Source organism: Micromys minutus, assembly GCF_963924665.1.
Source record: "Micromys minutus genome assembly, chromosome: 32".
Classification (NCBI taxonomy): Eukaryota; Metazoa; Chordata; class Mammalia; order Rodentia; family Muridae; genus Micromys; species Micromys minutus.
This window is the reverse complement of record NC_137967.1, coordinates 14,941,439-14,957,533: the sequence shown is the minus strand read 5'-3', so window position 1 is coordinate 14,957,533 and position 16,095 is coordinate 14,941,439. Positions and strand designations below refer to the sequence as shown.

At 44.8% G+C, this 16,095-nt stretch overlaps 1 protein-coding gene and 1 pseudogene across 2 annotated transcripts; one reads left to right on the top strand and one right to left on the bottom strand.

Moving 5' to 3' along the window:
* Window positions 1–6: 6 nt before the first annotated feature.
* LOC308413576 (uncharacterized protein) lies at window positions 7–15,866 on the top strand. The gene is made up of 3 exons (XM_080908618.1): window positions 7–113; window positions 1,421–1,479; window positions 13,907–15,866. Exon 3 carries the CDS (start codon window positions 14,079–14,081, stop codon window positions 15,813–15,815), a length of 1,737 nt encoding a protein of 578 aa, XP_080764744.1. The 5' UTR covers window positions 7–113; window positions 1,421–1,479; window positions 13,907–14,078; the 3' UTR covers window positions 15,816–15,866.
* Window positions 13,145–13,696, bottom strand: LOC308414114 (large ribosomal subunit protein eL19-like; annotated as a pseudogene). The gene has a single exon. The product of its transcript is annotated as a large ribosomal subunit protein eL19-like (transcript).
* Window positions 15,867–16,095: the final 229 nt, after the last annotated feature.

The window sequence follows — 16,095 nt, the reverse complement described above, 5'->3', positions numbered from 1 at the left end:
CTTAGGGATACTTGTGTCGAGAGAGGGTTGCCTCTGAAAGAGCTCCTTAGGATCTTGTGGAGTCAGGTGTGGAGCCGGGCGCAGGAGGCGGGACCCTGAGCTCCGCTGTGGAGGTGAGAGTTGGGAACGCCTGGAGGACGCGTCTGTGGCGTTAGGTGGCGGTGTCTCCCGTGTATGTGCTGCTGCAAGCCTGTGCTTTTGGAGCCTGTTGCGACCCTGGTTTGAGGTTGGCGTGATGTGTGCGAATGAGTTGTGACTCCAAGGATGTGTGTGATTGTTGCTTATCTCACGGGAGATGCTTCTGGGTCTGCGATGGTGTCGGCCCACGTGTATGGTGGAGAAACGGTGCTGTTATAGCGAGGTATTTGGATATTTATGTCACTCTGAGGTTGCTGATGTGCCTGGTATGCTGTGCCTAACCGGCTTGCCTGGGAAGACGTGTATGACTGGGATTGCGATTGCTTGTTTCCGTTGCTTGTGACTTTATTGTGTTTTCCCATCTGGGTGACTGTGCGTGTGGTGTGTGTGAATGAATGTATGTGTGTTTGTATGTGTGAGTACGTGCGTGACTGTAGGATGGTATGTGCTGTTCTCCTGATTGTAAAGAAGTGCACCCTGGTAAAAGAATGTCGCTGACAGTTTTTGTCCCCGACAGGATGTTTGGTAATTGGATCCTATATAAGAGTTCGTGCTCCAACAGGGTAGCTCTAACGATGTAAATTGTGGCACTAGCAATGTGACTGTGGAAACTTTATTGCATGTAGCTTCGTGTGGTCATTAGTATATTTTGTATCTGTGATCCTTCCCTAATGTAGTAGGTACAGCGGTGAAATTTTGTTTGGAATTCATTGGAGGTGGGGGCAGGATCTGCCAAAGGATCGTGAGTTTGTGACTTTTGCGTTCCTCCCCACTCACTCCCAGAAATTAAGGACTTAAACCTCTGTTTTGACCCCGATGGCAGCTCGTCCATCCACCCATGGCCAGCACTGATTCAGTTCCTCCAGCTCTCCACTTTGCATCTGGGAATGGTTTTGTTGTTGGTTCCCTGTGCTCTCTCATCGGATAGCCATGGAAGCTGGCAGGAAGGAAGCCAGGTAGTCGAGAATCCTCACGAAGAAGCTATGGGCCTAGGATTTAGATGATGCTTCCAGATGCAAGAGCACCTCTACCACTCATGAAGAAGAGGTGCTATAGGGGATGGGGTTTACGACACAGCCATACAGGCACTGTCATTGTGGGCAGGTTTAAGTTTAGAAATATAGCGCAAGATAGCCCAACCTTCTCCATTTCCAACACCAGTCTCCTGTCTGCTCTATATTAGAGGAGGGACGGATTTCCGGGGGCGGAGGAAGAGGTTGTCTCTAATTCAGAGTGTATGACAAGAACAACGTAGCATCTCATTTACCTTTCTTGTTTTCAGGGTATCACATAGAAGAGGGAAAAAAAATGGCTGCTGTCCATTTAGAAGGGAAGATTGAGGTAAGTAGATATTTGCTTCCTTGACAGCCTTTATCTTGTCAGAAAATAATCTTTGTTTTGCTTGTCTGTTGTTTTCCTGAATGTCTCCCACCCAAGTCTTACACTGGAGGAACGAGGCAATTTATTTATGCTTAGTTATTTCTGAGGCAGGGTCTCTGCCCGTTTTGAACCTCCTTATGTAGACTATCCTTGAAATCATAAAGACCCCTCTTCCTCTTCCTCCCAAGCTCTGCATACACCAGCCCAGTGGCATCTAACATTTACGTTTGGAGAGTAATGAAAATGTGTAGTTTGCGGTAGGTGTTTCCAATAGTGGACGCGTTTATAAAGAACAGATCTGATGCTCAAATTCAAAGTGAGAGCATTTTTCTTCTATTTATGTTTAACTTTGGGGAGACTTTCGCTTTTGTTTCCATTTTCTGTTTTGTTTTCTTTTGCTTTTGAGACAGGGTTTCTCTTTGCAGCTCTGGCTGTCCTAGAACTCACTCTGTAGACCACAGTGGCCTTGAACTCAGAGATCCACCTGCTTCAGCCTCTGTCTTGGCATCCTCAGTGCTGGCATTAAAGGCACGAATCAGCACCACCCTGGGTTTCGGCTTTTCTTATATTTATCAATACTATCTTGCCTTATAGCTCTGTCTAGGTCAGATTCTTGCTTCAGCCTTCAGTTTTGATTTTTTTTTTTTTTTTGGTGTGCATTTAATTGAATAAATGACATCTTATACCTATGTGTATTTGAGTGAGTTTGTTCCACGTGTATGCGGGTACCCAGGAAGTGCGTGAGAAAGACTAGAGGTTCTGGAGTTACAGGCATTTGCAAGCTGCCGGGTAGAGACGCTCGGAACAAAACTGGGATCCTCTGCCACTGCAGATTTCCTTTCGTTTAAAGTCTTCACTTTTTTGTTGTTTGTGCATAAAGACTAGCACGATCCCGGTTCCCTGGGTAGGCAGTCGAATAATCCGTTCAAGGTGGCTTAGCCCCACTTGATGAAGCCTGTGTCCTTCGCGTCCCGCCGGTCTTTACGGATCAGACCGTGGCAGTTCCCAACTTCGGTGGGTGACCCCAGTAGAGGGGCTGGCAAGGAAAAGGGCCACCTTGAACTCTTGGATCCTCTTGTCTCCACCCCCTAAGAGCTGAGAGAGAGCGGGCATATGCTGCCACACCCAGCTCTGGGTTTTTTTTGTTTGTTTGTTTGTTTTTTGTTGTTTTTTTTTTTTAAGCTTTTGATTGGAATTTTAAAGTGAGAAAAAGTGTGGTGAACCATTAGTACACGCACCAGCTCAAAAGTCCTTCCACACCATTTCCTTTTTTTGAGCTTCACTTGGAACCGGTATCCACTTGCCTTCTGCCTTTAATTGCCTTTAACCCGTGAGGTGCGTTCTTTCGTTTTCAAGTATTTTCCCTAGACCTGTTGTTTCTCATTCCTTCGTGTGACTTGAAGCCTTTTAAATTTACCAAGATTTGTTTCCTGACCGACAGTCTGGTGCGTCGGAGTAGATGTTCCCCGTGCAGTGGGAAAGACTGTATTCTCCTGGTGGTAAGGAGAGAGACGTCACTGTACAGTGACTGTAGTTTGAATCCTCTAGACCTTTACTAATTTCTTTGTCTTTTCTTTTTTCTCTTTTAGTTTATTTATTGGATTTATCTCTTTTTCTTCAAAGGTGATCCTGGTAAGCCACTTAGGGGGAAGCTGTCCTCACCACACCAGACTTAGTACACACGGAGTGCTTTGCAGACTTGAGAGAGTTGAAGCCCACCTCAGCAGTCATGCCTCAGGCACTCCTGCATCCCTAGCCCAGGCCCCTCTCCTGGGAGCTCCTTTAGTGACACTAAAGCCTTGAAGGCACTAATCCCTACTGTAAAGCAGCTCTTGGTACTTTTCCACCCCAAGCCTGACCTCCACCTTCCTCTCCTTTGTGCTCAGTCTATAAAATGGCAGGCTCTAAGCTTGAGAGGATTTCCCCCCTCAGGGTTGATTACTCAGTGCTATTCCCTGGAGGAACAGCGGGGGGAGCTGGCACTTTATCCCAAATTGCCCTCTGCTAATACCAAATGGTTAATAAACGGTTAAAAGTTAGCCAGGACTCCCATGTTGGCTCATTGCCTGGTAGTCCTGCCCCCTTCAGGCCACTTGGGAGTTGGTATTCGGTGCCAGTATTAGTTATGGCAAATACTATAAAAAATTAGTTAAGGCAAATGTTATCTAAATCCTCTATATTGCTAATGATTTATTTATTTATTTATTTTTACTTACTGAATGAAAGATGTTACAATTTCCTTTTTTTTAAAGTAACTCTTTATGTATGTGATGGGGTGGGAGGGGGTGGGCATGGGTATGGGCCTGCCATGGGGTACACGTGGAAGTCAGGGCAGCCTCAGGACTTGGTCCCTGCTTTCTTCTATGTGGGTTCTGGGATCCAGATCATGCTGCAGGGCTTGGGAGTTCCTTTAGCTGACGAGCCATCTTGCTGGCCCACGATTTCTAATTGCAGACTTGTCTCTTCCTTTAGTTCTCTTGATTTTTGAAATTTGAATTTTTTTTTTCATATTTAAAATGCAGTCAGGGGTTCTGTGTAACAAGTTGATCCTATTTTTGTGACTTGCTGGTGACCCATTGAGTTTCTCCGGGGTTGCCTATAAAAATAAGCAACCATAAGCTGCTTATAAATCCCCAAGGACGGGTGGGGAACTGATCCCTTTAAGTCGAACATTATCTTACTTTTGTTTTTATTATAATTAAAGCATATTCCCCCTAAAGACCATGTAGTTGGAACTTGCTTTTTAAGTTTTATTATTTCTCCGGTTTTGGATGATTAAATTATTAATTATTGCTAGTATTTATTTTAAGCCCTACAGGTATACAGTCCCCCCCCCCCGTGTGTGTGTGTGTGTGTGTGTGTGTGTGTGTGTGTGTGTTTTGAGAAAGATCTTTTCCTGGGGAGATTGGATACACATGTCTACTCGCCCCCGGTAGGAGGAAAGTCGAACTTGGTGAACCAGAGAGTTTTACTGGAGTTATTTACAGGAGGAGTGACTCACAGATCAGATGTCACCACCACCAAAGCTCACCCTGGATAACAGCTCACTGAAGCTGGGAACTGGGAGCTCTCTGCCTGCAGGCAACTGCATGTTAGAGATTGGCTTTTCCAAGCGACTCTGTTCTCACACCTCTTCCAGGCAGCTGTCTGGCCTCCGTCTTCTTTGCAGCTTGGCCTGTCTGAGTCTTCTTTGCAGCTTGGCTTGGGTCACCGGTGGCTTTCCAAAGCTGCCAACCCCTCAGAGGCTGGCATTATATGGTCTGTATAACCAAGCCTTTTCCAGAGGACGGGCAGGGCAAGGAACATCCCCTAACAAAGGGTGGGGTTACAAAGACAACCTTGGGGACATTCTCTGAAAGACTTCTGTCACTTGTCCTCAGCAAGTGTTAGGGAGCCCAGTTCATCAGTGAGAAGATACTAAAGTCAGACCTAGGCAGCGTCCAGTACAGCGTGGAAAGGCCCATCCATCCATATCACAGGCTGGAAACAAACCCTGGACAGGCACTGCTAACTTAGTTAGCTCTCTGTAACCCTCAGGGCCAGAGGCGAGCGTCCCTGCCCTCCCCTGCTGCACCTGCTGGCTTCCTGCATCAGAGTGGTCCTGGGTTGGCATGGTGGCTGTTGGAGGAGTTCTGGGATAGAAAATCGTCATCCACACCTAACTTTTTGCTGTTCTGGGATAGGCAATCGTCACCTACACCTAGTATGACTTTTTGCTGGAGAGATAATTACCCACCCCCAGAACATCTTCACCTATGTTTACCTTCTTGTGAATGGCTCCTCGGGCTTTCAGGCCTTCCAGCAGCTCCTCAGCACACGGCTTAGCTTTTTCTGTGTTTTCTTAGCAGCTCCAGCGTTGTCTTTGAGGAGCCCAGACAGACATCTTCCTCTGCCTTGCTTTTTCCTTCTACTCTAGGCTGCTCTCTCGTCTAACCAGACTCTTTCTTTACGTGCTGGTCGAAGTCGCTGAGATCCATGAAGCCGTAACTACTTTATAAAGACCCTGCCCACCCAAAAGGCTCAGCAACACCGCTAAAGCTGGATACCAGCCTTGAGGTCCCTGCTGGATCCACCTTTAAGTTCCTCTATGAGCACAGTCCTGTTTGGCCCAGCGCACAGGGATTAGAACACAGCTTCTCTTACCCTAGTCCTTTAGTAGCACCAGTACCTCCTCTATGGTCCTTTTGTTTGTGGGGACCTCAGATGGAGATAACCAAATGTTCCTAGTGGCTCTAATAAGTCAGTCTGTCAAGAGCCACCGACCTCCCTCGTGCTGACTCGGGTTAAGCTGTCGTTGCCTTAGAAGGGATGGGAAATTCTATATTTGTCTTTCTTCCTTCACAGCAGTCAAGCTAAACCCATCTGCTCCCATGTCCCCAGCCTCACAAGCCAGGCTGTGACAGGCTCTTTCATTGCTTGTTTAAAGAATTCCAATTCCAGCGGTTCACCGCTGGTCATTTCCCGATGACACTAGTTTCTCTATGGGACCGAGGTTAAGGCCCTGTCTGCAGGCTACTGTACAGATTTTCCCTCTTTCTCTACTCAGGGTTGGACCTGAGGGACATTCACTGCCTTTACCACCAGTCTCAGCCAAATCAGGCTAACATGGAGACTGTTAGTAGCTGCATCTGCCTTTCTTGTTGTAATTGCTCCTTAACATAAACGAGGTCCCGTTTGCTGCCATCTTGGCCTCAGATGCATTTCCGACTCCACACAACAGTGGCCAGGCTGCCTCTGCTGCTGCGTGGCAACAATTTTGATCCCTGCGTGGTAATATCAAAGACTGCAAAATTCCCTCTAAGCCTCTGTTTTAAGTCACCTTCATGTGACTAACAAACAAATCAGGCTGTGAATCTGCTAGTTTCAGGAACTGTCTAAAGCTATGTTGAGTTACTTACCTCCCATCTCAGAGAGCTTCCCTGAAGGATGGAATGTTTCCATCTTAGGGGAAACTGTTAGACAACAATGTATGTTTGAGTTTGGCAATGTTGGATGTGGTGGCCTACATCTGTAATACCAGCTGTGCTTACAAATACTACAATGAAATTAAAATTAATTTATGAGATGGAAATACTCAACGACCTTTTATTTATACTTGGCCTTTTTTTTTTCTTTTTTCTTTTTTTTTTTTGAGACTCTCAGCGTAGCCCTGGCTGTCCTAGAACTCACTCTAGAAACCAGGCTGGCCTCAAACTCAGATATCCACCTGCCTCTGCTCCACTGAGTTCTAGGATTAAATCATGCACCACCACCACCCGCACTGGCTTACTTTTTTAAATTAATTTTTATCTTGGGTGTTTGGTCTGCATACATGTGCATACCTGGCACCTGATGATGTCGTAAGACCGTGTCAGAAGAGTTAACAATGGTGGTGTGCTACCATGTAGGTACTAGAAAACAGAACTCTGGGGCTCTGGAAGAGCAGCAAGTGCTCGTAACCACCAAGCCACCTCCCGAGCCTCAGCCTTTTGAAGCAAAAGCTAAGTGTATGTGTGTACTCATATGTATGTGTAGAGTAGAGGGCATATTTACAAACAGCCTTCTGTAATCAAAAAACTGCAAGCAGTGTTTTCATGACTGTGCTGGCCTTTTGAAATGATTTTTCAAACTCAGTAAAACTTCCGTAGAATAAAGTACCACCATCCCTCAATCAGCCTCATTTGCATCCCTGGAAGACTCGCCTGGTAATAAAGCTACCCAGAAATAAGGAAATAGATAAACTCCTCAAGTAAAGATGATTGTCAAAAACACTTCACTGGGGAGGGACCAGACCTAGATGTTTAAAAACACATTTTTCCAGGTACAGACTCACAAACAACTCTTTGTTGCACACTAGGAGTCATCTCAACAGAAGTTGGCAAATGAGTGCACATGTGCATTTTTGGAATAAAGTTTTATTGGTATGTAACTGATATTCTTGCTTTCCAACGCAGTTATGTAAGATTATTGATACATTGAACTATTAACAGTGGGTTGTTATTTCTACGTTTTTAAGTAAAGGGTTCATTTGGACTCATGGTTTGAAGGTCAGTCCATTGTTCTAGATAAGATTAAATGTCAGCAACATAAGGCGACTGGTCACATGACATCTACAGTCAGGAGCAGAGTGATGTTTTACTGTCTCAAGATTTATTTATTACATAGAAGTACACTGTAGCTGTCTTCAGACACACCAGAAGAGGGCATCAGATCCCATTACAGATGGTTGTGAGCCACTATGTGGTTGGTGGGATTTGAACCTAGGACCCCTGGAAGAGAAGTCAGTGCTCTTAACCACTGAGCCATCTCTCCAGCCCAGCAACTTTTTACAAATTAAGAATTCTTATTTTAGGTGTATGAATGGTTTTCCTACATGTATCTAAGTGTACCACATGCATGCAGGTACTCTAGTGGCCAGAAGATGGCATCAAACACTCGAACTGGAGTTTCAGATGGTTCTGAGCCGTTATGTGGTGCTGGGAACTAAACCCAGATGCTCTGAAAGAGCAGCAAGTGCTCTTAGTTGTTTTTAAAAGATTTACTTTGTATGTATGAATATTTTGCTTACATGTATGTATGCATGCCTGCATGTATGTATGGTAGTCAGAAGGCATTAGAACTCTGAAAGTGGATTTGGGAAGGTTGTGAGCTACCACATAAGTTCTGGGAACTGAACCTCAATCCTCTTCAAGAAAAGCAAGGGCTCTGAACCAGCAAACAGTATCTCCAGCCCCACATACAGCATCTTTGACTGATCTAACAAAAGATTTTATAAGATAAAGATCCCTCTGATTTTATAACATAGGGAAGATGGTGATGACAAAAAGGAATCTTTCTGTTTCTCAGTATGTGACCTTGTTTGTTTTAGACAAGGTCTTTCTTTGCCTGGAGCTCATGCTGGTCTCGAACTTGCTTATTTAGACTACATGGTCCCCCAGACTCCCTGAGTATCCCAGGCTGGCCTCACACACCTCCTCATTATCAGCCTCATGCTGGGATTACAGAAAGTTCATTTTTATAGACTTTAAGGATAGAAAGTGGCTGGGGCTGGGTACAGAGAGATGAGCCATGTGTAACTCACCCATACTGATAAGTGGATAATTTTGTAACTTAATGTGTTCTGAGGCTGAACGTGTATACTTGGGATAGATATATTTCCATCTTCCTATTGTTTAGGCGAGAAAAGGAGATTTTTTAAGAGTGATAAATAGTAATAAATTCAAAAGTAAGAAACAGTTTCAATAAACTGAAATTTTCATAGGTAAAAATCAATCTACTTATATGATTTTAAACATAACTTTTATTCTGTAATATTCTCATTTCGGAGGCTTACTGTCTCTGTCTGCTAACCTAGGCCTGGTTCTGAAAGCCTCTAGCATATATACGATCTTATCTAGGTCTAGAATGTTTCCAGCCTTTGAGGCTTACTGTGGAATAAGTTCACCGTTTCTTAATCTTCCTGAGCTTTGGCTGGCTAGTTCAGTTCAACTGTTCTGGCTCAAAACTCCTCTTCAAGCTGACTGATTCAATCTGGCTTCTCTCAGCCTCGCCTAAATTGCTCTGCTTGGCCTCATACTAACTTTAGCAATCTGTTCTAAACTTCTGGTTCTTTCTTCCTCTCTAGCCTGTGTATAGCTTATCGTCCCACACCCTCTCTCTCTCTCTCTCTGTGTGTGTGTGTGTTTGTGTGTGTGTGTGTGTGTGTGTGTGTGTATGTGTGTGTGTGTGTGTGTGTGTAACCTGTCTCTGTACAACTGTCCCAGTAAAACTGCCTCCTTCCTCTTTCTGCGCTGCCCCCAAGTAACTTTCCTTTCTTCTTGTGAGAGCTGGGCAGATCCTATTCCGCCAAACCTTTCTCTGGTTCATCACTTTTCCAGTCAGTTAAACACCACCTTCAAACATGGTTGCTTCCTTCTGCAAACAAACGTTACCGTCATTTTTTGGGATTAATGATGTGTGCTAAGGGCTGAGCCACACCACAGTTAGAAACAGTATTGTTTGTTTGTTTCTTTTTTTAGTAAATAACCAAATCTCAAGGTTCACAGCGTGATCGAATATTCTGCAACACATGATGGCGGCTCTTCTGAAGTCTGTAAAATGGTGAAAATCTGGTGCCATCAGAAGTGCATTTTGATGGAGTGCTCTGTGTGATAACTGTTCTTGGCTGTCAGCTTGACTACATTCTGAAAGTAACTAAAACCTCAAAATGGAGGGCACACCTTTGAGTGATTTCTGCTTAATTTGAAGTGAGAAGATCTATTCATCCAGACCTTTGAGGTAGGAAGACACCTTTAATCCAGATCTAATGTGGTCCATCTGTCTGCTGGACCCCTATATGAGTACATGGGACAAGAAAGGTTTTGCTCATTGCCTGCTTGCTCTTATCTTGCTAGCAAGTCCATTCCTTCACTGGCCTCAGAAGCTACCTCCTCAGGATTCCTTTATATACAGTCGAAGACCAACTGTGTCACTGGTTTTCAGCCTTCCTAATGCTGCGACTCTTTAATACAACTTCTCAAAAAAATAATTTTGTTGATACTTTATAACCGTAAGTTTGATACTGTTATGAATCATGATGCAAAAATCTGTGTTTTCTGATGGCCTTAGGCAACCCCCTCCCACCCCATCACAACCCACATATTGAGAACCACTAATCTGAGACATCTAGCCTCGTGGGCTGAGCCGTTACTGGATTCCTAGACTTTGTATTCGTAGCCAACCATTTTTGGTTTTGGATTTGCTGAACCACAGCCTGGAAGCCATTCTAATAAATTCCATACATAACCTTAGTTTTGTTATTCTAGAGAACCCTAACACGTTGTGATAACATGATGAAGTTATTTCGTAAGGTTGCACCAGCTGTGTATTTGCACAGTTCCTGAAACAAGACTCTGAACCTGAAACGTTAATTTCCAGTAGGGAGATGGTGACACAGAGCATGCAATGGGCTCCGGACCTAGAGCTCCTCCTGGCCTGAGCTTTGATTAGAAGCAACTACATCGAAAGATCCAATATACTCATTAAGCTGTGTTTACAAGGAATAGAGTGTTTTGCTTAGTCATTAGAGTCTTAGTCCAAGAGTCAAGCCGAGCCCAGCCTGGTGTATGTGGGAAGCTGGAGAAAGACAACAAAAAAGATTTTACAGAACAAAATTCAATTTTTCATATTCCCAAACAGGTGAAACCCCATTTGTATGATAACCCAACCTCTTTACTTGTACAGGGTATTTGTGTATGTTGTTTCCTAGAAGAAACTAAGACACTATACGGACTTCAGTGAGCACCAGAATCACCTGTATAATGTGAGGCTTTGTGTGCCGAAGATGACACAGGAAATCCATGTTCTCACCTCGTATCTTGACTCTTTGCCCTGCATCAGAGCCTTTGACGTGCTTGCTCGACAGTGCCCCTTACAGAGAGCTCCTTCTCTCTCCCCTCCATTAGGGAATCGTGCCCTTTACCTCTACATCTGATAATTCTGTTTGTTTTTTCAGAAATCAGGGGTGTGTGATGATGTTGCTCTGACTTCTCTCAGGAAGAACGCAGATACTTGGGCTCTGCTCAGAGGGATTTATACAGAGATGTGATCTTTGGAAAACTGACTTGGTGTCGGTTAGAAATAATTTCTGCCCCTTGTATCTCATCGCCTACATTTTAAAACATTTATTTTATATGTATGAGTATTTCTCTCACACATATGTTTGTGTACAGCGTGTATGCAGTGCCTGCTGAGGCCAGAGAGGCATCAGGTCCCCCGGAAACTGGAGTTAGAAATGGTTGTGAACCACCATGTGGGTGCTGAGGATGGAACCCAGGTCCTCTGCAGGAGCATCTGATGCTAGTAACCTTTGAACCATGTCTTCACATGTCTGTGCTTTAAGTTATTTAAAAGTAGAGGTTGGGCTTAGTGTATGTATGCCTCAGTACTCCAGGATTGAGGCAGGAGGATTGCCAGTCTGGACTACATAAAAGCAAGAGAACAGAGAGGCAGCCTGGCTAGGTTTAGGCCTGCACTGGCCAGTCTCTTGTTCTACACTGTAGCCCTCAGAATCCCGATCCAAACTCCAAGCAGTATGAGCATTCATTCTTAAACCCTGCCTATGGCTTCTCAGGTTATTGAGACTTACTTAGCCTACAAATTCTTTCATTTCTGTGCTTTTTATATTTTTCATGACTTATGCTGAATTAACAGAATGGATTCTTAAGATTTTTTTTTCTTCAAGATAAGGTCTCACTAATAACTCTGACTTGCCTGGAACACGTGAGGTAGAGCAGGCTGGCCTCAGTCTCACAGGGATCTACCTGCCTCTGCCTTTGCCTCTGAGTGCTGGGAATCAATATGCCACCATGTGTCTGGCCAAGATTCTTTTTTTTTTAATTAAGATTTATTTTTCAATAACATCTGAAAAATGAAAAAAGAGAAAAAATATTTATTTTTTTAATTTTTACTTTTGCTGGGCATGATCATACATACCTTCCTTTAATCCCAGCACTTAGGAGACAGAAGTAAGCAGATTCGAGGTCAGCCTGATCTACAAAACAAGTTCCAGGACAGCCAGGGCATTACACAGAGTAACTCTGTCTCAAAAACACTGAAAGGAAGGAAGGAAGGAGGAGGAAGGAAGGAAGGAGAAGAAAGAAGGAAGGAAAGAGGGAGAAAGGAAAACCATATGTGTATGACTGCTTTTTCTGCGTGTACATCTGTGCACAAATACATTCACTGACTATGGAATCAAGAAGAGGCATCAGATCCCCTGGAACTGGGATTACAGACAGTTGTCAGCTGCCATGTGGCTGCTAGAAATTGAGCCCAGAGGGCTGGAGAGATGGCTAAGTGGTTAGAACACTGACTGCTCTTCCAGAGGTCCTGAGTTCAATTCCCAGCAACTACATGGTGAATCACAACCATCTGTAATGGGATCTGATGCCTTCTTCTAGTGTCTGAAGATAACAACAAGGCACTCACATAAAATAAGTAAATCTCTTTTTTTAAAAAAAGAAAGAAATCGAACCCAGGGCCTCTATATCCTTCCAAACCAGGCAGAATTGTTACTATTTAATTATTAAACAATAGTTAAGTTGGTACCTGAAGATAAGAGCTAGTTTACATGATTTCCAACAGAGAGGTCTAACAAGATGGACCAGGCTACAGGCCACATAGTTAACTGTAAACTGGGGAAGGTCTTGGGACATTTTCAGAGTAGAAAGGAAGCTAGCAAGATTGACACACAGTCATCAAGGCTGAGATGGCTCCAGACCATGGAGAACTCTGTCAGTATCATAGAACTATAGCTTTTCTTTCTGATCTAATTACTACCAGAAGTGTAAGCAGAGATAGCAACTCACAGTCTAATCAGGTAACGAAAATAGCAAACCGTGGTCGGCATTGTATTTCTTTTCTGATTTATTAGCGTTCGAGTCCGTTAATCTGGTGTATAGTTGGACATCTTTAATTTCAACAACTACTTGACATATTTATCCCCACTAGAGTACAACAACCATTGCTTTTGGGTTTTTAACTATAGGGGAGCAGAGAATAACACAGAATGGAAAACATTCTTTTTTTTTTTTTTAAGGCTTGTTATATTTTAGTGACTGATCCATGTGAAGCCACAGCCAGGCTACTATGTACAGACATGAGGGAAGCTTTATTTCTTGCTCTCCTCCTCCTTGGACAGAGTCTTGATCTCTTCCTTCTTGGCCTGGAGGCGCTCCTCCTGGTGCTTCCTTGGTCTTAGACCTGCGAGCCTCACCCTGGTCAGCCAGTAGCTTCTTGCGGGCCTTGTCTGCCTTCAGTTTGTGGATGTGCTCCATGAGAATCCGCTTAGTTTTGACACATTCCCTTCGACCTTCAGGTACAGGCTGTGATACATATGGCGGTCAATCTTCTTAGGTTCCCGGTATCTCCTGAGAAGCCAGTGCAGGATCCTCATCCTTCTCATCCAGGTCACCTTCTTGGGCATGCGATCGTTGGCTGTACCATATGCCTGCCCTTCCGTCATTTTTCCAAGGTGTTTTTCCGGCAGCGAGCCCGGGAATGGACAGTCACAGGTTTCCGGATGATCAGCCCATCTTTGATCAGCTTCCTGATCTGCTGACGGGAGTTGGCATTGGTCTCATTTGGGGTCTAACCAGACCTTCTTTTTACCACAGCGGAGGACACTAGTGGCAAGCCTCTTCTGTAGCCTGAGCATACTCATGGCTGCAGATGCAGCGGCGAAAGGCGGAAAACATTATTCTTTTAATGAAATTGTAGTGAATTCTGCTATAAAATGTACAGGTGGGACATTGTAAGCCATATGTAGAAAACACTAATAGATATTTGTTATTTCTTGCAGGTGTTATTTTCTTTCTGTCTTTTCTGGCATATTAGTTCTGTTTCTCTGAAGTGTTTTGCTTTCATCTTCCAGGCTTGCCTACTGAACACGGACTTATCTTCAAAATAGCACACCGAGTGATCAGAACTGTCTCAGTGGAAAATGAGCAAGAGGCTCAAAACCTGTGTGCCTAATTCTAGAAAACCTTTGGAAGTCAGAGTTAGAAAAGGAACAAGAAAATCAGAAGGAATATTACAGGCGCGAGATGATAACACATGAAAAAATGTCCATTTTCAGCCCAGGCACATGCCTACCTCAGCATCCACGGAGTTACTCCACTGAGAAGCCCTATAAATGTGAGGAGTGTGGAAAAGCCTTCAGGCGAGCCTCACACCTGTCCCAGCATCAGAGTGTTCACACTGGTGAGAAACCCTATGAGTGTAAGCAGTGTGGGAAGGCCTTTAGCCGTGATTCCCAGCTAAGTCTTCATCAGAGACTCCACACTGGTGAGAAACCCTACACGTGCAAGGAATGTGGAAAGGCCTTCACTCAGAGCTCACAACTTATTTTGCACCACAGAATTCATACAGGTGAGAAGCCGTACAAGTGCGAAGCATGTGGGAAAGCCTTCATTCGGAGCTCACAACTCGGCCGTCACCAAAAGGTCCACACTGGAGAGAAGCCTTTTGAATGTAAAGACTGTGGGAAGGCCTTCACCCAGAACTCCCAGCTCACTCTGCACCAGCGGCTGCACACTGGCGAGAAGCTTTACGACTGCGAGGAGTGTAGGAAGGTCTTTACTCAGCTCTCCCAGCTGATCCTCCACAGGAGAAGCCACACCGGCGAGAAACCCTACGGGTGTGAAGAATGTGGGAAGGCCTTCACTTGTGGCTCACAGCTTTCGCAGCACCAGAAGATCCACAGCGGGGAAAAGCCGTACGAATGTAAGGAGTGTGGGAAGGCTTTTATCCGAGGCTCACTACTTATGCAGCATCAAAGGATTCACACCGGTGAAAAGCCCTACAAGTGTGACGAGTGTGGAAAGGCCTTTATCCGTGGCTCCCAGCTCACTCAACATCTGAGGATTCACACTAACGAAAAGCCTTACGAATGTAAAGAATGTGGGAAGACCTTCAGCCACGGCTCACAACTAACTCAACATCAGAGAATCCACACCGGCGAGAAGCCCTATCAATGTAAGGAGTGTGGGAAGGCCTTTAATCGTGGGTCGCTCCTTACTCGACATCAGAGGATTCACACTGGTGAAAAGCCCTACAAATGTAAAGAATGTGGGAAAAATTTTAGCCGGGGCTCAGAACTTACCCAGCACGAGAGAATCCACACGGGCGAGAAGCCCTATGAGTGTAAGGAGTGTGGGAAGTCCTTTATCCGTGGCTCCCAGCTCACTCAGCATCAAAGAATCCACACAGGCGAAAAACCCTACGAGTGTAAAGAATGCCGAATGGCCTTCACTCAGAGCTCACATCTTTCCCAACATCAGAGACTCCACACCGGTGAGAAGCCCTACGTGTGTAGCGAGTGTGGGAAGGCCTTCGCGCGTGGACTGCTGCTCATACAGCATCAGAGGATTCACACCGGCGAGAAGCCGTACCAGTGTAGGGAATGTGGGAAGGCTTTTATCCGTGGCTCCCAGCTCACTCAACACCAGCGAACTCACACTGGAGAGAAACCTTATGGATGCAGGGAATGTGGGAAGGCCTTTGGTCATGGCTCTCAACTTACTCTGCATCAGAGGGTCCACACTGGTGAGAAGCCGTATGAATGTAAGGAGTGCAGAAAGGCCTTCGCTCAGAGCTCACATCTTTCTCGGCACCAGCGAGTTCATACTGGTGAGAAGCCGTATCAGTGTAAAGAATGCGAAAAGGCCTTCACACGTGGGTCCCAACTAATGCAACATCAGAGAACTCATATCAGTGACAAATCGTTTGTCAATAAGGAATGCCAGATAGACCTTTGTCATCACTCACAAATTTTCATGTGAGTTAATTTATTCTCGGCAACTAACATGGCTCTCCCGGGCCGTTCATTTTCATTGAAGGAGTCTTAACACATGTGAATGCGGGACTCGTGAAGTTCAGCATTTGAGAATTCATGTGGGAGAACAGAAATGCTGATGTAATCCACAGAGGAAAACCGTTTGTTTACATGTTTTCCTTGTGTTATGTTTCAGCAATTAAAATAGAAAGTGATCCCTTTGCTGTGGTGCAGAAGTTCCTGAGCACAGACAATGTCTGTCACATCATCTGGGCCCCATCAGTTGG

Excerpts from the sequence above, each read along its gene's own strand:
- LOC308413576 (XM_080908618.1), top strand. The coding sequence starts at position 14,079 with ATGATAACACATGAAAAAATGTCCATTTTCAGCCCAGGCACATGCCTA.